The sequence below is a fragment of the Herpailurus yagouaroundi genome, unplaced genomic scaffold, assembly GCF_014898765.1.
Source record: "Herpailurus yagouaroundi ecotype Mexico unplaced genomic scaffold, PumYag 162, whole genome shotgun sequence".
Classification (NCBI taxonomy): domain Eukaryota; kingdom Metazoa; phylum Chordata; class Mammalia; order Carnivora; family Felidae; genus Herpailurus; species Herpailurus yagouaroundi.
This window is the reverse complement of record NW_024412403.1, coordinates 55,814,031-55,841,408: the sequence shown is the minus strand read 5'-3', so window position 1 is coordinate 55,841,408 and position 27,378 is coordinate 55,814,031. Positions and strand designations below refer to the sequence as shown.

Sequence of the window (27,378 nt, the reverse complement as noted above, 5' to 3'; positions counted from 1 at the left end):
TAGCTTCAATGGACTATATTAGTAGTTCCCTTTTTAGAGTTGGTTTAGAGAATGCTCCTGGTGATTCCTTCTAGAGTGTTATATACCCAGAGACCAACTCATATTGCCCCAACTTGGAATAATGTGTCTAAAGACACAGAAGTTCTGCCAAGAAAGTCAATAAAGCCAGCCAAGTCCTGGGTCATTCCATTCTAGTTAATGCCTCAGTTATGACCAAGTGAGTAAGGCTCTGGAGTCCATTCCTTAGAAGGGCAGTCTGAGGACAGCTAAACTAGAGTAGACATGAGTGCCACCTAATCAAATTGTCTACGAGTATTATTAGTATACTAAGACTGTATATCTTGTACTTTTTGTTCCTTCCCTCCTTAGTTCATTTTTCTCTTTATATCTCTTTCCCTTTCTTCTTCTGTGTTTTTATCTCTTTTTTATTGTTTTTATTATTTTATTTTTATTATTTTTTTTATTAGACCCAGGAGTGGTGACAAGTGTTACGTAAGGACTCTGGTGGAATTTAAAACTAAGAGCAAACATCTGTGACTATAATCAGACTAAATTTAAATCTGTAACTGGTCAAGAATTATCTTAAACTCTGAGTCTTTTTCAAATACACTCTTGTTTTTAATTATAAAAATAACATGGAAACAATTCAAGGGGAAAGGGGCTAGGCAGTGTGCTATGAAATAGAAGCTGTCAATTCCATGTTCAGTTTCACTATCAATTCCTGATTTACTGAGCCAAAGCTTCAGAAGCTTAGTGGAACTGTGGCAGCCACAAAGACCAGGAGAAGATGGAGCCTATCTCACACATCTTCCCTTGGCACCTTCAATTCATATTTCTACCACTTATTACATGTTCAATCCAGGGCAAGCTACTCAACCTTTCTGTCCCTCCTTTTCCTAATCTGTAAAATGGGACTAATTTTATTAGTTACCTCACAAAGCTGTTGTAAAGCACCAAGAACAGTGTCTGTGACATAATTAATGCCTAATCATAAATGTTAATTATTGTTAAATTATAGTATTGTTACTATAATATTGTGTTCTGTCACGGAGGTCTTGTATTCAGTTCCTGTATCAGTATTCAGGAAGAATTTAACAAAATTTCTGCACTAATGCTTCCATCATTTAAGGGAATATTTTAAAACATAAGCCTTATATCCTTACATGGGGATGTAATCAGTTTCATGTAAGTATCACTTTGGTAAATCTTTCCAGTTTTTTTCCCTAGTAAAGTTATATATAAAATGATAATAATAACTGACATTTACTAAGTGTTTACCATGTGCCAAGTGCAGTTCTTAACATTTCACATATATTAGCTCACTTAATCCTTTCCACTGCCTTATTAGATGCAGGTACCTTTTACCACAGGGGAGGAAACTGAAATACAGTGAAGTGAGGTTAACTTGGCTTTGCCTAGTAAGTCACAGATGTGATATTTGAACCTACCACCCAGGCTCTTACCTATTCACTTAGTGATAGTACAGCATACTGGTTAAAAGCACAAATTCTGAATCCAGGTTGCTTGAGTATGAATCCTGGCTCTAACACTTAATAGCCATTGGACCCCATGGGCAAGTTTCAACCACTCTGTGCCTCAGTTTCCTCATCTGTAAAATGGAGTTCATTATAAAACATACCTCAAAGACTTATTGAAAGGATTAAATGAATTAACCTATCTTAAGCACTTAGAATGTTGCCAGAAGACTCACTTAATATATATTGACCACTATTTCCATGTGCTCTTATGTATATAGTTGAGATTATACCTTTTATAAAACATAATAGTATATCATGGACATAACTTTAGCTGAGTGGCATGTAGCAGAGATGGGTTGGCCAAGCCCAGCAGGTTGGGGTCAGACCAGGTCTAAGATCTGGGTGGAGGAATGGCCAGATAGAGCATGCAAGAGCTAATGGTTACAATTTGGGCAAGCATAAGTAAGGACTGTGAGATCTGAGAATACAGACCAATAGCAAGAAACGGAATCTGCCAGTTAGCCATTTTATTTTTTTTTTTTTCCAACGTTTATTTATTTTTGGGACAGAGAGAGACAGAGCATGAACGGGGGAGGGGCAGAGAGAGAGGGAGACACAGAATCGGAAACAGGCTCCAGGCTCTGAGCCGTCAGCCCAGAGCCTGACGCGGGGCTTGAACTCCCGGACCGCGAGATCGTGACCTGGCTGAAGTCGGATGCTTAACCGACTGCGCCACCCAGGCGCCCCAGCCAGTTAGCCATTTTAAAGAAACAAGTGGTTACTGCAGGTAGAAGCACTTTGTCACATTTATTGAAGGATAATATTTTCCTTCATGACTGAAATATTTTAAAATCCATAATAGTAATTTTTAAAAAAACTTGTAAGTGAGGGGCGCCCAGGTGGCTTAGTCAGTTAAATGTCCAACTTCGACTCAGGTCATGACCTCACAGTTCGTGAGTTTGAGCCCCACATCGGGCTCTGTGTTGACAGCTCAGAGCCTGGAGCCAGCTTCAGATTCCGTCTCCCTCTCTCTCTCTGCCCCTCCCCGGCTCATGCTCTCTCTTGCTCTCAAAAATAAATTAAACGTAAAAATAATTAAAAACCTTTTAAGTGAGTCAGTTGACAGTTGCCGAGTGGAGTAATAACAGTAGTTGAAGATGCGAATTCTTCATGTCCCATAATTTCTGGGGATTTAGAAGATGTGGTTGCAGATTCATAAATTTTACTTTCTGTATTTTTTAAATTAATTTTGAATCATTCAGTATTTAATGCTGTTTCTTGAAGACAATCCACCTATCATTTTTAGTTTTCTTGTTACTATGGAAAAACAAGCCCATGTTTGACTGCGTGGAAATAAACAGAGACCATGTAAATTAGGACAAAGACTGTTTATGCAGAGCTTGCTATGGCCGGGGAGTTAGCCACCATTGCCTGCATTTGGCAGAGACTTAAAGGCGGGCAGGAGAAGGTAAAAGATACATAGTGGGAGAAAGCAAAGGCTTCAGAAATGTTCAGATATGACTGGAGATTTGGAGGCAGAACTAACTAGAAGCAGGGCCTCCTCGGTGACCGGGTGGGGGAAGATATGTGACTTTGTCTGGTTGGTCCTGCATTGGAAGACAGGGGCTTGGGGAGAAACATTCAGGAAGCTGGAAGCCGCTAAGTCTGCCATGGGCTTACTTCACAAGGAGGTTATGGTTTGACTTCCTGGACTAGTTGCTGCAGATTGTGGGTCAGAATTCTCTTTTGTGTGATGATCTGGCCTTTGTCTGTTGTTTATTTGTACTTTCAGTCTCTCAGTGCCATCCATTGAACTGAGGGAAAGTGGCTTCTTTAATGATCAGTCTTATCAGTCTTTATCAGAAGGACTTTTTTCAAGGGTTTTTACCATAATAGAAACAAAGTAAACATTAATAATATTTATTCCCGTTCCCCAGAAATCAGGAAGAGCAGAAAGTGTGAAATCAGTTTTCAACTAAACCTTACATAGGCCCTTTTCTTCAATTATACAGTATTTATTCCTAAACAATTATGTATTATAATGATTTAATATGAGGTATTTAATGCAATGAACAAATGTTCTATCATGCTTTAATGCCCTGTGGATATTGTAATTAAAATTTTGATTAATGACTTAAATTGATTTTTTTCCAAATTATAATTAAATGTTTCCTGCTTTGTTGTTTTAAAAGATAGTTGGCTAAGTACCTCCTTCATTCCTCCAAAATGTCTCCTACTCATTATGTAAATCTTCAGGTTCATTAGAAGAATTTAGATAAAGAGATTATATATTTTTTGAAAGGCTTTGGAAGTACTACAGCATGTGTTTCTAATTATTTCAAGCGTTTGATTCATTCACTGAACTGCTTTTTTACATCCTTACCTGTTTTTCAGTGTCTGACTTTCTCAGGGTGCAGTTGTAAAAAAACAAAACAAAACAAAACCTTAAACTTTAAATTTCAGCTCCAAACAATTGGATTTTCTTTTAACGTAAATAAACCATAAGGTGTTGCCTTGGGTAATTCACAGCAAGAAACCTTTCGGGAAGAGTCATTGTGCTAAGGTTGGAATCGTTGCAATAGTCTTGAGCCCTTGGGCTGTCCAGTCACTGTGAGAGCTAAAACCTAAGAGGGAGGAGAGAGGCCTTTATTAATCAGCGGCTGGAATTCCATTTAAATGAACCTGGAGGGACTACAGAATTATTGTATTAGATCCGAGTCTCTTCAAATTGGGAGCCAAGTCCTGCAGAAAATGTACAATAGTAGGCTTTCTCTTTTTTTACTGTTATAGAGGAATCTGTGTCTGGAAGCAAGAGAAGAGGGGTATTTTTCTCATTCCAGAGTAGTGGAGAAGAGTAACTTGCTTTGACCTTCTGCCATTGCTGTGTTTGGATAGAGTATAAGAAGAATGTTAATAAAATTGAGCTTTCTAATATTTCTGACCTGCAGGGATTTATGCATTGTAATAGTTTGGAAATAAAGAGCATTTCTTAAGACTTGTACTCTAGTTGCTGGATAAGGCTATATTATATTGATAGGGTTCTTGGATCCATGAGCAAACAGGTAGAATATATTCTGTGGGCTGGGATACAAGAATACATTTTATGTATATATTAGTCATTAAAATGAGATTCTGCCTGTTATTTGAATAACAGAGAAATTTACAATATTCAAAGATTTTCTGGTAGACAGACCTTTTGTTGAAAAATATTCACATAATTTAAAAAAAATAAGGCACCAAATAAAAAAAAAATCAGCTCTTACATTTACCAGTAACAAATGTAAATACAGGTGGCAATAAGTTGGTCTCCATGAGGCTCCATGCAGGAGTAATAGCTCCAATTACTGTCACAAATGTTTGTAATTGTATCTATTGCTGCCAGACAATAAATGCTTTTTAATATAGTAAGGCCATAAATGTACATGCTGCTGTTGTTTAAACAAAATACAATTTTCAGCAAATTTATCCTTGAAACACCTGCTATAATCAAAAAGAGGTGAATGCTATCAAAATAAACTGCCTAAATTAACTAGACACATACATTTTTAGAGCAGCCTGCATGATTACTCAACTGCCACGTTTGTCTGAGAGAATGAGGGGAAATATTCACTGATGGACTTTTACAGGCAAGCTTTCTTTAAAGGAGACTACAAAAAAACAGAATATTGCTTTGGATTTTTGTGTTATTTTTAAAACATGGTGTTATTTTGTTATAGTTGTTTTCTCCATTTTTTTTTTTTTTTTTTTTTCTTTTCCTTAAGCTGATAAAACTGGGTTTTGTTGTGGGTTTTTTTTTTTTTTTCCTTTTTAGCATATGGGTCACAGACAGATATCAGGGTTGTGGAAAAGAATACTGTGCTTAAAATTATATACGTAAAACTACTGCAAAGGGGTGGAGAAAAACCCAGCCATCCTCAAGCAACTGGAAAAGATTTTTAGCTGCTTCTGTCATGGTCTTGTTGAACATTCAGGATACTCTGCTTAAAGATAGTTGATGATGCTTTCCTTCCTATTTATCCTGAGTGTGATAAATGCTTCAACTGGATCAGGGGAAAGGCTTCATTTATCACAAGTTGAAATAGGAGAACAAGTGTTTTTGCTTTAGAGATTACCATCAGCTCTAACTAAGGAGCATTGACAGTGGTAGCAGATTTTAAGGAAATAAGCAATAAAGACTGCATGTTATGTAAACAATGCAGAGGAAAGTTACTAATGCCTCACAGCATATATACCTCAAATAGACATTTGTGATTGAGAGCAGTGAATTAATACATATTGATTATAATTAAAATTTCTAGACTGCCTAAATATTTCATTATTGCAAAGTATGATTTAATGTTTCCTTTAAATTACTTAACGTAGAATATAAATTGAAACAGAAACCATTTGTCAAATGGACCTCCCTATGAAATGCAATTTTTAATTGGTTTGATTCATTTTTCCAATCAATGATATTGGAGGAGTTCTCACTATCACTGTTTTATTATTAAATTTCTTAATATTTGGACACATTTTGCTCCCATAGTCTTTATCCCATTACATTTGATTCTGTTTTCCTTATGCCAAGGCAATCTTTTATGTTTCTTGGTTCTTCAGATATGCAGATGGCTCTATTTATTTTTCAGGTTTTTTGTTTTGTTTTTTGAGTATAATAAGGGATCAAAGTTTTGATTAGTAGATTCCTGAAGTTGAGAGCAACTGTCAAGGTTATCTCTTCTGCCTATCCATTGTGGTTACTCGCAATGAAATAATTACATTCTGATTTGGCCTAAGAGTATTCCTGTATTCTCAGAAGGGTCCCATTCACTCCCACTCTGCCTTGCCAGATCTCTTCTCTGGCTTCTAACTCCTTCTAAAGTCTGGAAACCCTCACTGAGGAGATTTTTATGGCCATATAAAAGGGATGCGGATGGAATAAGCATGAAAAGTAAGTCAGAGTCAACATATGAAAACACTTTAGTAACAGATGGTAGTCAGTAAAGATAATAATCTCTGAGCACACATTAGAAAGGCAGTTATTTAACTAACAAGGTATTTTATTTAGAGATTATAGATCTCCAGTTTCAGTTCAATTACAGGCAGGTGTGAGAATACTAGTGACTGTTATGATAGCCTTTACTTACCCTCTATTTTTCTCTACAACAGGAGGAATATCTGGAAAGCAGGAACTTAACTGAGGAAACACGTATTTCCAGCAATAGTGGAAAAATAGTCTACTCCCTGCAACAAATATACACATACGACATACCATACATACATACTCCCCTCCTCTTAAGTCGTATGTTTAGTTCTTTGAACACTTATAAAGAAAATTCATGTTTTCATATTAAAAGGGTATCCCACAGGGGCGCCTGGGTGGCGCAGTCGGTTAAGCGTCCAACTTCAGCCAGGTCACGATCTCGCGGTCCGGGAGTTCGAGCCTCGCGTCAGGCTCTGGGATGATGGCTCAGAGCCTGGAGCCTGTTTTCGATTCTGTGTCTCCCTCTCTCTGCCCCTCCCCCATTCATGCTCTGTCTCTCTCTGTCCCAAAAATAAATAAAAACGTTGAAAAAAAATTTTTTTAAAAGGGTATACCACAGAAAACTAAGCTGCTGGCAATTAAAAAAACATGTCACATTTAAAAATTCAGGAAAGCTACATTTTGTAATTATCTCACAACTTGATGGGCATTTTTCATTAAGAAAGTAATTCAATCTCAGGGCACCTGGGTGGCTCAGGCGGTTAAGCATCCAGCGTTGGCTCAGGTCATGATCTCACAGTTGGAGAGTTCAAGCCCTGCATCGGGCTGTCAGTGCAGAGCCGGCTTTGATCCTCTGTCCCCTTCTCTCTCTGCCCCTCCCCAGCTCGTGTTCGCTTGCTCTCTCTCAAAAATAAACATTTTTTTAAAATTTAAACAAGGTAATTCAATCTCATGAAAAAATATTTAATGGACAATCTCACGCTTTCCCTCTCTCTCACACACACACAAATATGTGCACAAATGTGAGCTGTGGTGAAGCTGAAAAATTAATAATTGGAACAAGAAATAGAGACTGCAAATTTGCTTGTGCAAAGTGACAAAAAAGAATTTAGTTAATGCTCTATTGTTAGGGAAGGGAGTGTTCTGGGTGGAGGATGGAGATCCACTGGTCACATTCCTGCTTTGAAAGCATGATGAGTTACCAGCCCACCCCAGCAACATTTACTACAGTGAATTTAGGCATATGCAGCCACCACTGTCAAGCCTTTTTCACATCACGTGACTCCCTGCCATCACATTCCCAAAGAATTTGGTCATTGGCCACGGATGGGCTATTAAACATGCCACAGGAACATCATTACTCCACATTGAAATCTTGAGACCAATCACTTTTGGACTGCCACTCAGACTTGGCCCTACCTCTCTCTACCTCTGCAGCTACAGTTACAACATCAGTAACCGAGTCTCTCTCCCTGTGGTGGAGACAGAGGTAAAATGTCCAGATCCCCTTATAAGCAGGGACTTGCTGCCCAACCACAGAGAGTGTGGTCAGCAGTCATCCTCTAGCTGTCCACTCCTTTGATGGCAGAGAGCTGCCTAGCCCAGGTCACGCCTTTCCAGAGTATCCCACACCTGGGCTTCTGTGAATTGTTTATAATATTACACATAATACTGCTTTGAAAATTCTTGTACGATGTCATTTGGTAAACATATGTACACATTTCCAGTAGAAATTTCACTACGAGTGGAATTGCTAGGTCACAGTGTATATACATGCCAAATAGGGTTTGAAAGTGGTTATTACAAATTTGTATTCCTCCCAGCAGTGTGTGAGAGTTCCAGTTGCTCCACATCTTTATGAGAATTCACTACAGAGTTTATTTTCGTCATAGTAGATACGTTGTGGGCTCGTTGTCCTTTTAATTTGCATTTCCCTGATGACTACCAAAGTTGAGCCCTTTCCATATGTTTTTTTGGCATTTGGATATCCTCTTTTGTCTTTTGCTATTGGGTTATCTGCTTTTTGATTTATGGAAATTATTTTTATACTCTGGGTATGAATCCTTTGTCAGACATAATGTATTGCAAATATGTGCTCTTTAGCTTTCCTTTTCATTCTTATTGGTGTATGATGATAAACAGTGGCCTAATTTGAATATACTCAAAATGATCTTTTTTTGGAAGAAGGGAGTGTGGCTAATACTTATGTTCTATTTAAGAATCTTTGCTTACCCCAGTGCTATGAAGGTATTCTGTGTTTTCTTTTTGAAGCTTTATTGTCTTACATTTTGCATTGAGATCTGCAATTCACCTAGCATTGATTCTTATGTATGGTGTGAGGCAGAACTCAAGATGTATTTGTTTTTCATATATATATATATATATATATATATATATTCAGCTGACCCAGTTTACTGAAAAGGTTATCTTTTCCCCAGTGCACTGCTTTGTCATAAAAAGTGAGCATGTATGTGTAGGTCTGTATTTGGACACTGTTTTATGTGTTGTTCTTTCATACTACTGAAAATAGTGTCTTTTAGATTTTATTTTCTGTCTGTTGCTGGTATATAAACAGAATTCTGTGTGTGTGTGTGTGTGTGTATACATCTCCAGCAAACATGCTAAAATCACTTATTCATTCTAACAATAGTCCTATAGGCTGTTTTGCATTTTCAGTGTATATAATTATATCATCTACAATTAACATCAATCTTACTTCTTTTTTTTTTTTTAACGTTTGTTTTTGAGACATAGAGAGACAGAGCATGAACGGGGAAGGGTCAGAGAGAGAGAGAGGGAGCCACAGAATCTGAAACAGGCTCCACGTTCTGAGCTGTCAGCACAGAGCCCGACGCGGGGCTTGAACTCACAAACCGCAAGTTCATGACCTGAGCCGAAGTCGGACGCTTAACCGACTGAGCCACCCAGGCGCCCCTCTTATTTCTTTCTTTACAGGCCTTATCCCTTTTATTTCTTTTATCTTGTCTGATATAATATTAGATATAAGTGCTATTAGCAGAGAGAAAGCTTTCAAAATTTACATTTGACCATTAAGTATGATGTTAACTTTGACTTTTATAACTATCCTTTACTGGGTTGAGGAGCTTCCCTTTTGTTCCTAGTTTGCTGAGAGTTATTATTATGTATGGATGGTCAATTTTTTCAAATGATTTTTTTCTTCATTTATGAAGATGATCATAGGATTTATTTCTTTTTTTTTCCTCTTTTGTTATGGTGGATTATACTGATTGAGTTTTGAGTATTAAACTAACCTTGCATTTTGGATTAAATGCAAATTAATCATGATGTATTATCCTTTTTATATATTACTGGATTTGATTTGCTGGCATTTTGTTGAGAATTTTTATATCTATGTTTACAAAAGATACTGATCTGTAATTTTTCGTCTGTTTTAGGTGTCTTTGTCAGGTTGTAGTGTCATGCTATGCAGGCCTCATAAAACAAGTTGGCAGTTGCTTTCCTTTTTTTTTTTTTTTTTTTCCCTGTTCTCTGGTATTTGTATAAAGTTGTTGCTATTCCTTAAATGTCTGAGAAAAATCACTGATGAAGCTGTCTGGGTCTGAGTATTTCTTTGTGAGAAAGTTTTCAGTTGCATATGTTTACCCTAAAACCATTTTAAACTCATTTTTTCACTATACAGTTGATATATAAATACATTCTTGGGAATATTCAAATATTACAGATAAAACTAAAGTCTCCTTTAACCATTACCCCCTTAAAATTTTTAGTTCTACTTTACTGCATTTCCTCAGGGAAATGATAAGGACTGATATAGTGTCTTTGCAAGATTTGCCTGTGAGCTACTTTAAAGTAGCTCCGTCTCAATTTCCTCATCTTACTAGAGTTTTTAAGAGAGTTACATGTGATGATGTAGTGCCTGACACATACTAGACATTATTTGAATGTTAACCTTGAAGCTATTATTAGACGTAAAAAAGATCTCAGACTGGATATGACTATTGGGGAACTACTACTCTATCCCCAAGGAAGGAAATAGAAAAAGGCTTCTAAGTAGCCAAAATAGAAATCACATAAAACTATGTATTTCATTTATAGGAGAGTCTGATAAATCTTTCTTTGGACCTTACGTATAGTTTGTTTCAGAGATTATTCTAACAAGGTTGGTTAAACAGATTGTTCATCCACAGCAGATTAGAAGCAGGAAATCTCCTGTAGCATCCATGCTGTAGCAAAACAACCAAGCTAAGAAACATTAATTTTTATGTGCAGACTTGAATTGAAAGTTGTCAGTTGCTTGTGCTCCTTATTGAAATTGGGTGACAAAGCAAGGAAATGAAAGAAGTAGCTCAGTGTAATGGAAAATCTGTAAGTGAGAGAAAGGACATTTGGTTTCCTATTCATTTTGTAATTGACATGGTAAAAATCATACAACATCAATTTGTTACCCAATCTGTGAAATGGAGGTACAGGATTTCTTCCCCAGAGTGATCTCGAAAATCCACAGAGAAAATGAATTCAGAGTTGAAACAGAGGCCTAATGAGAAAAATGCGGTGAGGCATCTTAAATGGAGGGAGCCCAAAGTGTCTGTGCGTATATGCAAAAGCCCATAGAAACCCTCGTAACTATTTTTATATTTACTAGAACAAAAGTGAAAAACAGAACATTCCATTAGTAATTATTCATAACAGAATTGGGGAAGAACCAGTGAGAATGGAGGGAAAAGGTAGGGTAGATTGCAGAAGTAACGTTTTTGTGATGGAGAGCGATTCAGAATACATGAGAATCCTGACACCCCGCTCCTGCTCTTGGGGGCCGCAGCCATGGTGCCACTAGAGCCGGGACCTTGAGCCTCAGCTGTGCTGGAGCAAGGACTTCTGAGCCCAGGAAAAGACATCAAAGGTGCCTGCCTCAGCTTTTTTGTGTCAAAGAGTCCTTTGGCACTCTGCCTCTCCGCACATAAAGAAGTTCAAACTTGGGGAAGAAACTGAGTTTGACATTTCACAAGTTGTAAATTAGTGAAATGGATACACAGATAAAAGTTGCATTTGCCATCCCTAGCTGGTGGTTCAGTCTCTATCTCAGCAGCCATTTCAGAGAGGAGCTTTACGCATTGAGTTGGAGACCCAGACAAAGAAACAAAGAGTCTGGGTATATGCAAAGGAAATCATTCAGGTGCTGTTGAAGTAAAACCCAGAGATCTATATAGTCTTGCCAGTCACCTTTGTGGCTGCAACCAAATCTCCTACATTTTGATTTTATGGTATCCTGTGACTCGCCATCTGCAAGGATGTCATCGTAATTCTCCAGGCTTTGAAAAAGGGAGATGCATAATTTGTCACTAAAGAATTTGTAGTGGGGAGGGGGTTATGGTTACCACAGTACCTTTGTGTCTCCCTCACAAGTGACAGAAGTATACGAGATTTTATGTGAAGGGATTTAAAAAAAAAATTTTTTTTTCAATGTTTATTTATTTTTGGGACAGAGAGAGACAGAGCATGAATGGGGGAAGGGCAGAGAGAGAGGGAGACACAGAATCGGAAACAGGCTCCAGGCTCCGAGCCATCAGCCCAGAGCCCGACGCGGGGCTCGAACTCACAGACCGCAAGATCGTGACCTGGCTGAAGTCGGACGCTCAACCGACTGCGCCACCCAGGCGCCCCTGTGAAGGGATTTTAAAAAATAGAAAGTCTAAAGAAATTATATGTTGCAGCATTATTAGTTTTCTCATTTCCTCAGAGAGGGTAAATGTGCTGGATTAGTGAAAAGCTCAACTTCAATAGAAAGGAGAAACGAGCTTAATAACACACTTAGAGCGCTTCGGAACCGGTGACCAGTAAACTCCAGCAGCCCAGGTGGTCCCACTTGATATATAACAAAAAGAACTACTGGTTTGCCTTAGGTACTCTTCTGTAGTTCATTTTATCACAAAGAAAAGCAGTATATCGTGATGAAATTTGCAGTGGGGTTCGTGAGCACATGGCTAAGAATTCTTGAGATGTTTTTGTTGCAAAAAGGTGATTTTATAGCACGGGAACTGGACCCATGGGCAGAAAACTGCACCAGGATTGTGAGGAGTGACTGAATACATACTTTTAAGTTTGTGGAGGGAGGGGGATAGAGATAACAACATACTTTTCTGAGGAATCTCTATATGCTGAAAGCAGGGCTTTACTGGACCCTGGAGATGCAGCTATGGTAAGATAAGGTTGCTTTTAGTTTTTAATGAAATGTAAACACTAAGGCATTAAGGCAGCCATAAACTCCTTGAGGAATGTTACACGCCGCATGTCTCTGGTATCTATCTGGGATGCAAGCTGTGGGAGATTTAATTTAAACTACGTTTTTCTTGCCTTTGTTTCCCTCATCACATGGTATGTGGAAATTCACTGGTTTGGGAGTGCTTTCCATTTTCCAGACATGAAACTTTGGAAAGGTTATTTAACTTACCTGATTCTTGGTTTTCCTCCTATACAAATGTATATATAGTCAGTTTTTCTGTATCAAATGACAGTGTATCAAACCAAATGACAGTGGTTTACGGTAATAATAATACATTTACGCTCACTCAAGATGCACGTCTGCTCACGTGTGGCTCAGCTGTGGGTCTACTCCTGCTGTGTTCCGTGTTTCTTATTCCCAGACCCAGGCTGGAAAGCATAACCCCTCTGTGGGGTGTGTCTATTATCATGGCTGAAAGAAAGGGTAAGAGAGCTGATGGATGCCTCTTCCGGCATCTGCACAGTCCTGGCATAGGCCATGTCCACCACTGTTGCACTGGCCAATGAGAATCACACGGCTAAGGTCAGCATCAGTGGAGCAGGGTGGTATACAGCCAGCCAGCAAATCACAGAACGCTCTTACAGGGAAGCAGAGAAGTGAAAAAGAAGGGATGAGAAATCTACTCAGCACTCCAAACCTGTGTGAGTCTCAAATAAGGAAAGGCATATACCAGTGCACTGTGACCTAATGGATGCACTACCAGTGTAAGAATTGCTATCATTTTGAACGGTTTCTTTTACTGTTTTATTTTGAGGATCAAGTCCTTACATACCATTTAAAACCCATCAGGTCTTCATTCTTACCACAAGCCTTTGTAAACTTTCTAACCATCACAGTTGTAGTTTTTTTTAAAGCTACATATTTGTCTTTTTATATTTGTGATTTTAAAATGTTACAAGTATAATCACTTATATTTTCTGCTATCTTAAACCCCTTTCAAGACCTTCTTGGATATCCAGGAGGTTTTTGACTTTATTTTTCCCTGATGATTAAAAATTGTCTTGTAGGAAATTTGGAAAACTTTGGAAGGATAAAGAAAAAATCATAAACATCAATGTTCATATTCCTGGCCTAACACACACACATACAAATATACACAAATATTAATTTTTACTAAATTGGACACCTAACAGTGTATTCTGTGGGGAATGTTTTTCCACTTTACTATATGTAGCTAGCATGCATTTTTGCTGAGTAAATTTTTTTGAAAACATGAACTTAACATTTCGGTATACAATAATATAAAATTACGAAGCCCAATAATATATCAAACATTCATGAACCCACTACTCAGTTTGAGCACTAGACCGTTACAACGCCCTTGAAGCACCTGTGTTCCTCTGCTGCTGCCCTTTCCCTCCCATGGGTAACCACTGTCCTCAAGCTTGTGTCTTGGGTATTGTCATTAGCTGCTGCTTCCTCTTCCTCTTCCTCTTCTTCTTCCTCTTCCTTTTTTAAGTGTTTTCACATAAGTGTACATCTGCACACAGTGTATCACTGAACTTTGCTTCATGTTGAGCTTTATAAAAATGATATCATATGGGGCGCCTGGGTGGCACAGTCGGTTAAGCGTCCGACTTCAGCCAGGTCACGATCTCGCAGTCCGTGAGTTCGAGCCCCGCGTCGGGCTCTGGGCTGACAGCTCAGAGCCTGGAGCCTGTTTCCGATTCTGTGTCTCCCTCTCTCTCTGCCCCTCCCCCATTCATGCTCTGTCTCTCTCTGTCCCAAAAATAAATAAACGTTGAAAAAAAATTTTTTTAAATGATATCATATGGCATGATTTTTCCTTTACAAAAATTACAAAATTAGTTTAAATTGTCTTCTGCTGGCAAATATGTAGAAAGTTAAAAATTTAGGGAGCTGTTTTACAAAGAACTTACATATCCATCTTTGTGTGCATCCCCAGTTATTTCTTCGAGAATAATTTCTAGAGGTGAAGTTGCTGGGTTAAAAGGTTAGAACATTTGTAAGGCTTTTTTTATGACTGAACATCAGGAAATGTGTCCATCTAGATTTTAATAAAACAAACATTCACATTGTGTGGCAGATAATGATAAATCATTACTAGCTTCCCACTTTAAGAGGCAGTAAGAATACACAAATGCCCCAGTGACTTATCATATTAAAAAGTCCATTTTGACTCCCCGAAATCTACTCTGTTCTTATCACACTGTGATATTACCATTCTCTTAGTTCCTAAGGCTGGAAACCTTTAAGACACCTTCTGGCTACTACCCCACCCCACTTTAGCCACCGCACACTTGCCCTGAGTCCTCAATTCCTGCTAGTTCTGTCTCTACCACGTCCCTTGAATTCATCCCTCCCCTTTCATTCTTACAGGCACTGCTTTACCGCAAACCTTGCTAACCTGTCACGTGGACCATTACATGGCCTCTTAACTGGTTGCCTTCTTGCCTTCAGTCTCTTGCCTGTCTAATCAGTCCTTCCCTCTGTTACTTTTTTTCTCAAAACACAAACCTGTCTTTAAAACTGAGACCAAAAATCTTTAATATAACTCTTCATTATCCACATGATAAAACCCACACTCCTCAGTTAAAGCCCTTGATCTAACTTAACCTACTCTCCAGCTTTGCTTCCTCATGATTCATCCTCCCCACCCCACACCACCCCACCCAAAGAACTTTGTGTTTTATACTGTAGCCAGTCTGGGCTGCTTATTCCCTATTTATTTTCCTGTTTTTTCTTGTTACTCCCTCAACTTAAAATACCCTTTCTCTCCCACCCCTTTCCAGCCTTTTGAAATGCTACCCATGCTTCAAGGTTCCACTGAAATGCCAGCTCCTCCATGGAGTTAACATCAGTGTAAATCATCGTAGTTCTCCATACATGACCAGGCATGTTTGTTTCTCTCGAAATACTTTTGTCAGAACAGGACATTTGCTGGGTAAAAAAAGAATGCTGAGTAGAAAAAGCAGAACACAAACTATATGAAACACATCAATTATAAATAATATTATATATGTAAGTATATGTAGGTAGATAATGTGTTTATACATATACATACGTGTCTACCAGGACTGTAGGAATACTTAAGCTTGGCATTTATTAAGCTTACGAATTTTTTTTTTTGGAATCAGGCAGGATGAGTACTTTTTAAGAAAAATTACTAATATAATTTTAACTTCTTAGGTTCATTTTCTTTCATAAGGATGCTTGCTTGGGCTTAAACAGGTTTCCATTTTGAGGCTGAACCATCTTTGGTCCAGTGCAGCAGGCCAGGCAGTGTCGTCTCCTCCCTGTTCCACTGTTGACTGGCTGAGTTGGAGAGGCCTGTTTCCTTGCCAAATCTGTCTAGTCATAGTCACGGGTGATGAACAGTCCCCTCAACTGTAAAATGAAAACGTTGCACCAGATGACTGTTAAATGGATGAGTAGATGATCTTTAAGGTCCTTTCCGGCTCTCATAGTCTGAGATATTTTTTGCTCATGAGATAGAAAAATGCTTAAGGACAAAAGAAAGTGCTGATTTGTTCTCCACTGTAGCACCCTCACTGGTGTCAAGTAGCCAGTTGCTCCTTTGATTAACTCTGAGCTGCCAAAATGTGTTGTGTGGGAATTAATGCATTTGGCTTCTGATCCAGGTGCACCACTACCTGTGGGGCCTTGGGTGTGCCCCCTTCTGTCACTGGGCCTGTTAGTGCTTATCTGTGAAATGATGAAGGTGACACTAGATGCTCTTTGAGGTTTTCTAATATTTTGTAATTTTATAATAGGTATGTGTGAAGTATCCAAAGGTTGTTTTACCCTATAGTCACTAGCCCATGTTTCAAAGTTAAGGAATCAGTAGAACAGGACAATTCACAATATAATTTTCTCTTCACAAAATAGTGTAGATAGCAAAGTGGAGTATCAGGGTATGCAAACAGATATGTGTAATTGAGGAATCTCCTGGTTCCATCACTTCAGCTTATACCATAGTATTTTTTATCATCATGGGTGTTTCTCCAGTCTTAAAATTATTACCTTTAGTAATGTAAACAAAAAAATTTTGAAGATATCTTGTAATTGAAATACTGGCATAGATTTTAACACACTAATTTGGGTCAGCCTAGTAGTACTCCGATCTATCTCAAAATATATGAACTCTAATAATCATTATAGATTTCCTTTTTTAAGAAAGAAAAGTCTTCCTGAAGAGGGCCCCCGCTTAATTTTCAGGGGACAAACTAATCCTTGATATATGATACTTGATTCCAGAGTTGCCTCTGGCAGTTGTTACTATTTAAACAAGTATTTCTTTTCTAGTAATTAGATTTTTTTTTTTTTCATTTTGATGGGTAGTCATAAATATTAACCACCAGCAGTGCAGGAATAATTTATATTCAAATTGTCAGACATCACTCTGTGAACACACAAAATAATTTACATTTATTTAGAGCCTTTTATCCTAAAGTGCTCTACACATATTCCTTTATAATCAGATTGCAAGCTATATATAGGACACTGCTACCTGAAATAGGGCAACAACCAAAGTAATTAAAATAAAGGATATGATGACAAAAAAAGTAGAGGAAAGAAGGAAATATATATTTTACTTGTTTTTATATGCTTTTGTGCCCATAGGATTGGAGAATTCATGTTGACCAAATGCACCAACATAAAAGTGGAATTGAATCTGCTCTAAAGGAGACCAAGGTATGTGAATTACTTCAGGTGAATCAATGTACTTTACTCATCTGTTGAACACTTACTAAAGGAAAACGTGAAAGGAAAAAAAGACAATCCTTGCCTTAGAGGATCTTACATATTGTACCATATTACATTTCAACAGCCCTAACACTTAAACTAACTAAAGAAAGAAAGGTAACTTTATTCAAAAGAAATATAATATATACTATATTACACATTAGAGATATATTTACTATATATATATGTATATATACACACTATATACATATATATACACACACATATATATACACACACTATATGTATACACACACACACACACACACACACACACACACATATATATATTTCATCATTTCAACATTTCATCATTCTTTCCTCTCTGGATTCCAAAGGATAACAGAATGCCAGCCCAGCAATGCTTAGAACTTCCAACTTCCATAGGCTTGCGGCTGCTCTGGCCAGAAATAAGGACTTTTTGGAGGATGTCACAAAGAAGCAAAGTTGGAATGAGAAGTTATGGGTCCCAAGCTAGAACTATAAATTTAAGGACCTTCCTCCAACTGGAACATTCTAGTCATCTTTGAACTGTGCTACAAGAAAGTCATGCTATTCCATTACCTACTTTGTGAACTATAAAGCAGATTCCACTCACGTACAATATAGATATGCATAAGGACTAATGAATTGACTAACACTACCAGGTGCCTTTTTATTTTAACATTCTGCCATGTGTGACTAAAATATTTCTCATTACAGACTTCTTTTGCTATTGAAAATTACAAGCTATCTTTTTCACAAGTGGTTGAGAATTTGTGGGATGGATTGAAGGAGATTTAGCCCGTCTCATACTGTTTTTGAGAAATATATTTGTGAATTTTTTTATCTACTAAAATCCTATGGAATTCCTAGGGATTTTTGGATAAACTTCATAATGAAATTAGCAGGACTCTGGAAAAGATCGGCAGCCGAGAAAAGTACATCAACAATCAGCTTGAGCACTTGGTTCAAGAATATCGTGCAGCTCAAGCCCAACTGAGTGAGGTAACTTAGGAATTATAGATCCCCAGGGATTTACTTCAGTTGGTGACCCCAATTCCCAAACTTGATACAGCACTTTTCATTTGAGAATCGTGAAATGCTTTTCACAAATAGCAACACATGGATTCTCTGCCTACTTTAGGAAGCCACGTGAGGCAATAGAACTTGTCATCTTCATGTTACATGAAATAGAAATTATCTCCTAGAAGTCTTTAAATGCGTTTCTTCATTTGATTTAAATAAATGAAGGCATGTATTGTTGGGGAACATTACTTAGAACAGGAACAGAGTGTCAGGACACCTGGTTTTGTTTCTAAGTCTGCCGTTAATTTACCGTATGAGTAGGAGGAAAAAGAATAGTATGCATTTACATGTGTCAGAGGGAAAAGACATCCTTGCCTTAATGGCTTACAGCCACATAATAAGGAATATGAAAGCAAGACACGTTCAAAGACAAGCAGTTTAATTAATTTAATGAGCAAATTTTTTAATCCTTTCAAGGTTTTAGAATTTCCACCAAAAAAATAAAATACAACCTTCATCCTTTGAAAGCAGCAGTCCTTTGTACCCCAGTTGGGATCTCAAGGCTTTCCTTGGGAGTGATGCCCCTCTTTTCTGTTGTTGAAGGGAGACTAGTAAGAACACCTGCAAATGTCAGTTGAAGACCTTTTTTTTTCTTTCAGCAAAAAGGGGTAGAAGAAGGAAAAAAATGGAAATAAACTTGAGATAACTTCTGTACTTTCAGAAGTTCTCAAAGACCAACCAGAAAATAATCTTCACTTTTTTATTACGTTATTTATTTAACAAATGATTCCCTGGTATACACAACTACCCATGGATGTTTTTACTTCCAAAATGCTGTAAAAGTCTCTGGTTAAAACCACTGTGTATCTGTCAAGCATTGATATTAAATAATTGTTAGATTAGTTCCCAAGAACATATTCCATACTGTCATACCATTTGTTAATCCTTATTAATAGCTCATCCTGATGCTCTATTATGATTGATTTTTTAGAACTGGTTTTCTCTGCATAGCATGCAAATTAGATCGACCAAGAGCTACTCTCCTAAACTGTTTGGGAATAGCCGAGGACAATTTTTATTGTGCACCATGCCCATGTGAGTTACACCATCAGTATGTGAAGGTTAAGGTCATTCATCATTTTATAGTACTTTAGTTTAAGTACATGGTGCCTATTAGCGCTATAAAATAGCTACAGTTAAATGTCACTTTCACAAATGTATTCACAAATGGGGGGGTGTCATAAAATGATATGCAGAAATTGCAAACACAAAGAGGTCATATTTAAGTAATCTGCTTCTGTCTTGAATTTGTCATTAAACAAAATGTTTTCTCCCTTAGGCAAGGGAGCGATACCAGCAGGGTAATGGTGGAGTAACGGAGAGGACCAGGCTCCTGTCTGAGGTACACACTGTGCCCTTGCCCTTTTCCCACCGTCAGCCGAGCCCTGGCTGTTCAGAGCCATTGGTAGTTTAATACTGCTACAACCGTGCGTTATTTCAGTAACTGCTTCCTGTAGCTTTAAGTCCTTTTCTTTAGGAGAAAATCCCTAGTTTTCTTATCAGTGAATCCAGTGATGTATTTATGTACTACTTGTTTCCATAAAATGCCCGAAGTTGTTTTATTCACTTTAACATAGAACGTGCTGTTAATATTAGCACATTTATAACCCTCCTTAATCTTTTTAAAAACATAACATTTATAATTAATATATAGAAGCGTAGGTAAAGCACTGGCTTAAATGGCTTATAACAAGTTTTAATGTTAGTCTGTAAGATATAAGATGTGTTTTTAGTGATTGCTCCTGATGTGTGTGACCCTGAGTATTTCTCTATCCACAAACTAGAAGTGGCTTGTAACCTTTTCCTTCTGGGAACTTCTGAAACATTTGCATATATTATTGTATTTATTTTCATTATCTTGCAAGAGAGTAAGATCTAATATATATTCCAATTTTTTTAATGAAGAGCTGAGAGGAAAAAAAATCCTACAAGATCAGTAACCAGTGTACAAGATTATCTTTGGTTACAGTTCAGTGTAATTGTCATGGGCTTTTTCTATATAATAGAATTAAGCTCCTTTTATAGGGATTATTTGAGGCATAAATAGTTATTTTAAAATACTAAAAATATAACTTTAGAAATATTTAGACTCTAATCCTGTGGTGCCTCTAGGCAAATAAAACGTTATGTAGAAGTAAAGTGCTCACTTAATGTTAGGTAAATTAACACTTGAAGGGAGTCCAGGGAACCATTTAGTTCTTTTGCAGGAGGTAGTTATCCCCAGTTGTAACATTGCAGGTGCCTAAAAAAAATTAATTTGCTTTACTTGAATGAGCACTTGATTCCCAAGGAAGTTTTTACTCACCAGTATGATAAAAATAAAGCCTACTAAGTTACAATAAGTATGGCTTAGTTCTAGTCATTTAAAAATTTTTTGATTTTTTAAAGATAACGTACTATATTAAAATTTTGCTAATAGAAGTTATAGTAGTATAATTTTGAGTATGATATAGAGTACAGATAAGAGCCAATATGACAGCACGATGTGCCTCTTGGAGTTCTTGGTTTGGATAGAGCAGTTAGCATATTTTTATATGCAGCCATATGTTATAAACATTATTTTTAGTGTCCTGTACAGGAAAAAGTGGCATCTTTTCTTATAAGACTATAATATTAAGATACCTAGTAAACCTCGGAAATCCAAAATCTTCTCTGGATGTGTATACTATTTTAATTAGTAACTGATTATTAAAGACTGGCATGGTAGATGCAAGGGGATAACGGCAAGCTTTACATGCCATTAATGACAACCGAACCACTTGCTTTGTCACATGACAATCTGAGACAGTCATTTGGTGAAGTTAATGTTAGGAGCACTCTCAGAAGATTAAAAGCCTAGTGTGTCTGCATACTTTATCTTATTATTCTAATTATGTCCAGAAGAGTCCTAAGATCTTTATATCCCTTTACAGATAGATGTATTATATCCAAATGTTCTTAATACATCATTCAGTAATTTTGGAGATTTTACTAAAATTCAGAGCTCATGAAGACTTTTTTTTTTTTCAATTAAAGGTTACAGAAGAACTAGAAAAGGTAAAGCAGGAAATGGAAGAAAAAGGCAGCAGCATGACTGACGGCGGTGAGTGCACACTCATCCTAAGGGGAAAATGAGCAAGACGAGACTATGTCTTCAAGAAATCTGTTTAACAAAATGGTATTAGAAAATAGGGAATCTGCTTTTTAAAGTGAATTTGAGGAGAGGTAAGTACATGGTACAGAGATGGCATCTGATAATCAGTTTTTCCTTATAAATCAGCTGAAAAGAGTCATTTTTTTTTTTTACTCTCATTTAAGATTTTTTGATTCAAACTGCACTGATTCAGAGATAGAGTGGGAAATATTTAGTATATACTTTGTTATTCCAGTTTTTAGAAAATAATATTTTCTGTTTTCGTCAAATGAGCTTCATTATTCCATTTTATGTACAAAAGAGCACTAAGTGCGTGCCCACACGGCATGGAGGCAGGGAAGGGACGACCTTTGTTTTTCTTCCTCTCCCCCTAGTAGACCTGACTGGGCAGGGGTCAAATAGAGAAGAATTAATAATCCTCTACTAATCATGCTCCATCATGAGCTAGTGACTTTGACATGGCTCGGGGTGATTGCCTAAGGCCCTTCTGTGCTCTAGAAAGATTTTCTAGAGCTCTAATTGTATACACTGAGGGATCCTTTAAAAGGGGATGTATGAAGATTTTGCTATGTTTGAATGAGCCCATTATCTGTGTCTCACAGGTAATTCTTTCTTTTTTCTCCAGTTGTATCTGTTTTCCTTCAGACAAATATTCTAGCCCATAAAAAATATTAAAAGACATCCTCAAATACCCTTTTAACAACTCCTCCCCTAGAAAAGAAAGGAAATTCAGCCGTAGCACATCAAATGCTGCATCATTTCCCATCCTAAAAATCTCAGGTGTTTAAAATACCACCGCAAAACTGTGTGAATGCCAGTACGTTGTTGGCTGTGTTTTTAACCCCATTTTTGTCTTCAGACAAAGTGAGGAAAATGTCATACAATTCTGTAATACACTGATACTCCAAATATACATTTTTATTGCATGTTATTTTCATTCTGCAGCTCCCTTGGTGAAGATTAAACAGAGTTTAACAAAGCTGAAGCAAGAAACTGTTCAGATGGACATCAGAATCGGTGTTGTAGAACACACATTACTCCAATCAAAACTGAAAGAGAAATCTAACATGACCAGGGACATGCATGCGACAGTCATTCCAGAATCTGCAGTAGGCTCTTATTAAAATATACAGTTTTTCATGCTTCTGATTAGTTGTTTTTTTATATCAAAGTATATTTCACGTTGCATAGATTTTCAAAACACAATTAAAGCACGTTCAGTGGGTGTTTTTTTACATATATACACATACCTATTGTATCGTGATAATGGATGGTTAAAGCCTTTAAATTGAATATAATAAGGTGATTAAAAATTCTCACTTTGAAAGAAACTTCCACTAATCAATACGTATGTTAAAGCCCCCACCTGGTGGCATGTTTTTCTTACTGTTCCTTATGTAAGCCAATGTCCATGACCCATGCCTTCTGTAGTGCGGCTGCTGCTGACACCACATGGACCTTTGACACGAGCCTGGCACCTTCAGTTTGGTCCACCTCTGCAGTGACCACAGTTGCCTCTGTGCCCAGTGGCAGCTAATGATGGCTGGGGATTCTTTTTTAAGAACCCAGACTACCCTTGCCTCAGCTTTATGGTTACCTAAAATCACATTTCTTTTAAAAAGCATATGAAAAAACTTCAGTGTACTTATTAACATTTGAAGCTTATTATCTATCATGAGTATGTCATGACTAAAATGATTTTGTATCTTCTCTGATCTAAGGTCACCTAATAAACATTTCAGGCATGTTTGACTCTGTAGTGACAAAAAAAGTATATACGTGTCTCAGTTCTAGTTTTTTCTGTGGTATCGGCTGTACTAAAGAATCATTTATAGCAGAATGGGAGACAGCAAGACACGTGAAGATCAGCCTCCCAGTGTCAGTGATTTTTCCTTACACATCTTACTGAGCAAAATTCTACTCTGGGACTGCTAAATTGCTAAAATAAGCAATACTAGCATGACCAGACTTAACATCTGGGGGAAACTGGTGAGGAGAGCACAAACCAGAAGATAGCCTGCATTTATGTTTTAAAAAGAAGAAAAGAAAATCTGGTGAATTTTGATAAGAGTACTATATTTGTATAGGACAACAAAAATAATAAAATCCCCTTTTCAATTTTTATCGTAATATTTTGTCTCCCCAATTTTTTGTCTTAGTCTTTACTTTATAGGTAACACACACACACACGCAAATATTTTTCTTCATTCTCTTCTTGAGTTTAAGTTTAGTTAAAAGAAAAGGAGTATGTATAAACTTTTCTATGACCCAAGAGGGTGATAATCAATACAATGACAAAGAAGTCAGTTCATTTAGTTTGGGATAATAGGCAGTTTGAAAAACTCCAAAATTTTCCTGCCCTTATTTTATGGTTATTGAGTGGGGCCTAGAAGAAAGAGGGAAACCCAAACTTTGGTCCCACAAGCTAACACTGAGTCCCTTGGAACTTACTCACATAGGTACTGTCATGGCTGCACAGTTTTTTGATGAATTCAATCAATTGCAGAGAATCCTTCTGAATAAATCAGAGCTCTCCATAAAATATACTTTTGCTCAGAAGCAAAGTACACTCTTCACTTGGTGTAAACATGCAGTAATCTAAGAACTCTTCCAATAAGTAGTGTGAGCAACCTATTTTTATTTCTTCTCTGAAATAATCCAGTTTACTCCATTTGAGCTGGTTACTCCTCCTCTGTGTTCTCATAGAACACTGAATACCTCTGATACAGAATTGATTGTATTGCATTGGGATTATCTATTGTCTTCTACCCTAATAGTCCGAGCTGCTTGAGGAGAGGGAGGATGTCTTTTTCATTTCCATAATTCTACTCAAGTACCTCGCACACGGAGCACAGGTTAGTAAAGCAATGGGTGGATGACAGGCATTACCCAGTACCAGAATGTCTCATAGTTCCTATTCCACAACATGGCAAATTTAATGACTTTAAGCCTATGAGTTTTGACACAGTTTTGAGATAGTAACTGTAAATGATGGGGTTTTTTTACCCTGTGGTATTAGATTGGAGTTGGAAGCATCAGTATGGACTCATGGTTTTTTAATACCTACAGATTAACAAATATATAAATATATAGAAACACATGTGTACATATATGCATGCATTTACGATTTCTGTGTCTAAGAGGGCCTGGAATCAGTGACAGCTCAGTAACAGAATGTTTCCCTCAGATCTTGGTTTTTAATTTTTCTACTGAAAAAAAAACCAAAAACAGCCTTCTTAGAAAAACTAAGACTTCTGGGCTGGGGCAGGGAAAGCACAATGTGAATCGGGAATATTTCGTTCTGCCAGAAAGTAAAGAAGGGCTCAAAGAATGATGGGAAAATGGCTAAAGGACACAGATTGAGGGGTGTCCTACCAGCCAATCTGGGACAACTGGACATTAAATAATGATAGTAATGAACTCTAGCCCACAGAATAAAACAAGAAATCATGAGTCCATTCAGATAGAAATTATGAAAATTAATCAAGGAAACCTCACTTAAAATGGAATCAGAAAGCCCTGAAGGGGGGAGCTCTCATGCACATCCCACTTGTTGCAGCCTGCATGACCAGCAGAGAGAAGGAAGATAAGAATTATCTTGACAAGGAAAGACATTTTTTTTCACACAGGAATTTCATTTTCTGCTTTTAAGAAAAAAAAAAAGGAAAATCTCTCCCGGCCCAGCAACAAAGCACTAACCATTGCTTGCAGCCAGTGAGAAACTGCCACAACCTTAAACTGTTGCTCTTTGCAATGAACTTCTGTTCAAAACAACCCTCCCCAATTTCCTCCTAACCTAGTAAAAGCTGACTTTCCCTTTGTCTCTTCAGATTTGCCTGTGGTTCACCAGAGCTTGCATGTCCCATATTGCAATTCCCCTGCTATTTCCAAATACACTCATTTTTCTAGTAATATAAGGGGGGTATTTTATTTTTAATGTTGACAAAATGAATGAATCAATAGAAGAAGAGAGGTCTTCCTTACAACAGAATGATAGCTAATGTAAAAAGAATATTACATTTAGAAATTGCCATCTAGCGATTACCATAGTAATTGTTTCAGGCAAGAATCATCAAAGGATATGTGAAAGTATTTCAATCTAAAATGGAACCAGAAGGGGGTACCTGGGTGGCTTAGTCAGTTAAGCTTCTGACTCTTGGTATTGGCTCAGGTTATGATCTCAGGTTGGTGAAATCAAACCCTGAGGTTGGGCTCTGCACTGACAGCATGGAGCCTGCTTGGGATTCTCTCCCTCCCTGTCTGCCCCTCCCCCCCCCCACTTATGCACAGGCACTCTAAATAAATAAATAAATAAAGCCAGAGGATATGAAATGGGACTCTCACTTATGCTATGCACCCTCAGAACATAATTTAAGAACTGAGAGAATGATTTCTCCTAAATGCCTGATTTATAGAAGACCGAGATTTAGGGCAGCTGGGCAGCTCAGTTGGTTAAGTGTCTGACTTTGGCTCAGGTCATGATCTCACAGTTTGTGGATTCGAGCCCCACATCAGGCTCTGTGCTGACAGCTCAGAGCCTGGAGCCTGCTTCAGATTCTGTGTCTCCTTCTTTCTCTGCCCGTCCCACACTCGTGCTCTGTCTCTGTCTCTCTCTCTCAAAAATGAATAAACATTAAAAAATTTAGAAGACCCAGTCTTATCTCCTGAACAGTGACCATATGCCAAGAGCCTCTCCCCATCCTTAAGCCAGTGAACTGATTGCTCAGATTCTGGCCTTCCCGTCTGTGCACTCCTTGTTCAAAAATACAGCCCTCCCTGAACTCTCAACAGATTCACCTGTAGCTTGCGTGTGTGTCCTGAATTGTAGTTCCTCTGCTATTCCTGAATAAACTCAATTTCTGGTCATTTGAGTTTGCTTCAGTTTACCTCTTTATTTAAGTTGACAAAAGCTAAAACCACTAGGTAAAAGTTTAATGAAAATCTGGATATTTGCATAGTCTCAAACTATTCCACAAAGAAAAAAAAATGGTAACATTACAAAAGAAAAACCCTAGCAGACGCCACTTTAAGTGATCAAAAGTTAACATCAGTAGTAGTGGAACAAATAGACACCAGGTGTCTCCTGAAAAGGGCACACACTTACGTGATTCCTTCTGAAAATGCATGACTTGAATCTAATCATGAGGAAACATCACAGGAATCCAGTGGAGGGACATTGTACAAAATGGCCTATATTCTTCAAAAATGAGAAGGTCATGAAAAACAAGAAAGACTGAGAAACTGCTCCAAATTAGAGACAAAAGAGACATACTTGTATGCAACAAACCATTCCAGTTTGGATTCCTGGACCAGAAAAAACATTTTGTAAAATGACAGGTAAAATTTGAATAAACTCTGTAGATTGGATAATAGTATCAAATTAATGTTAATGTTTTCATATTTGTACTATGGTTATGTAAGGGAATATCCTTGTTTTTACCAATATATAGAAGTATTTGGAGGTAAAGGTGCATCCTGTCAGCAACTTGCTCTCAAATGATTCAGAGAAAAAAAGTGTAAATGTATGTTGCGTTTGTATATTCACATATATATGAATAGAAGGAGGGTGATAAAGAAAATGGGTGAATTGTTAACATTTTGGAAGTCTGAGGGAAAGGCATATAGAAATTCATTGTATTTTTTTAGGAGGTGCAGCTTTTTATTGAAGTATAATTAACATACAGTGTTATGTTAGTTTCAGGTGTACAATATAATGATTCAACAATTCTATACATTACTCAGTGCTCATGGACACAAGTGTACTCTTGAT

General features: G+C 37.5%; 1 protein-coding gene across 1 annotated transcript in view; it reads left to right on the top strand.

Moving 5' to 3' along the window:
• Positions 1-23,738, top strand: part of IFT57 (intraflagellar transport 57) — a 55,583-nt gene extending 31,845 nt beyond the window's left edge. Inside the window, exons 7-11 of the mRNA XM_040484424.1 lie at positions 17,285-17,356; positions 18,263-18,394; positions 19,755-19,817; positions 21,491-21,557; positions 22,554-23,738. Coding sequence (XP_040340358.1) covers positions 17,285-17,356; positions 18,263-18,394; positions 19,755-19,817; positions 21,491-21,557; positions 22,554-22,732 — 513 coding nt within the window. The 3' untranslated portion in view covers positions 22,733-23,738. The remainder of the gene's footprint in view (positions 1-17,284; positions 17,357-18,262; positions 18,395-19,754; positions 19,818-21,490; positions 21,558-22,553) is intronic.
• The last annotated feature ends 3,640 nt before the right edge of the window (positions 23,739-27,378 follow it).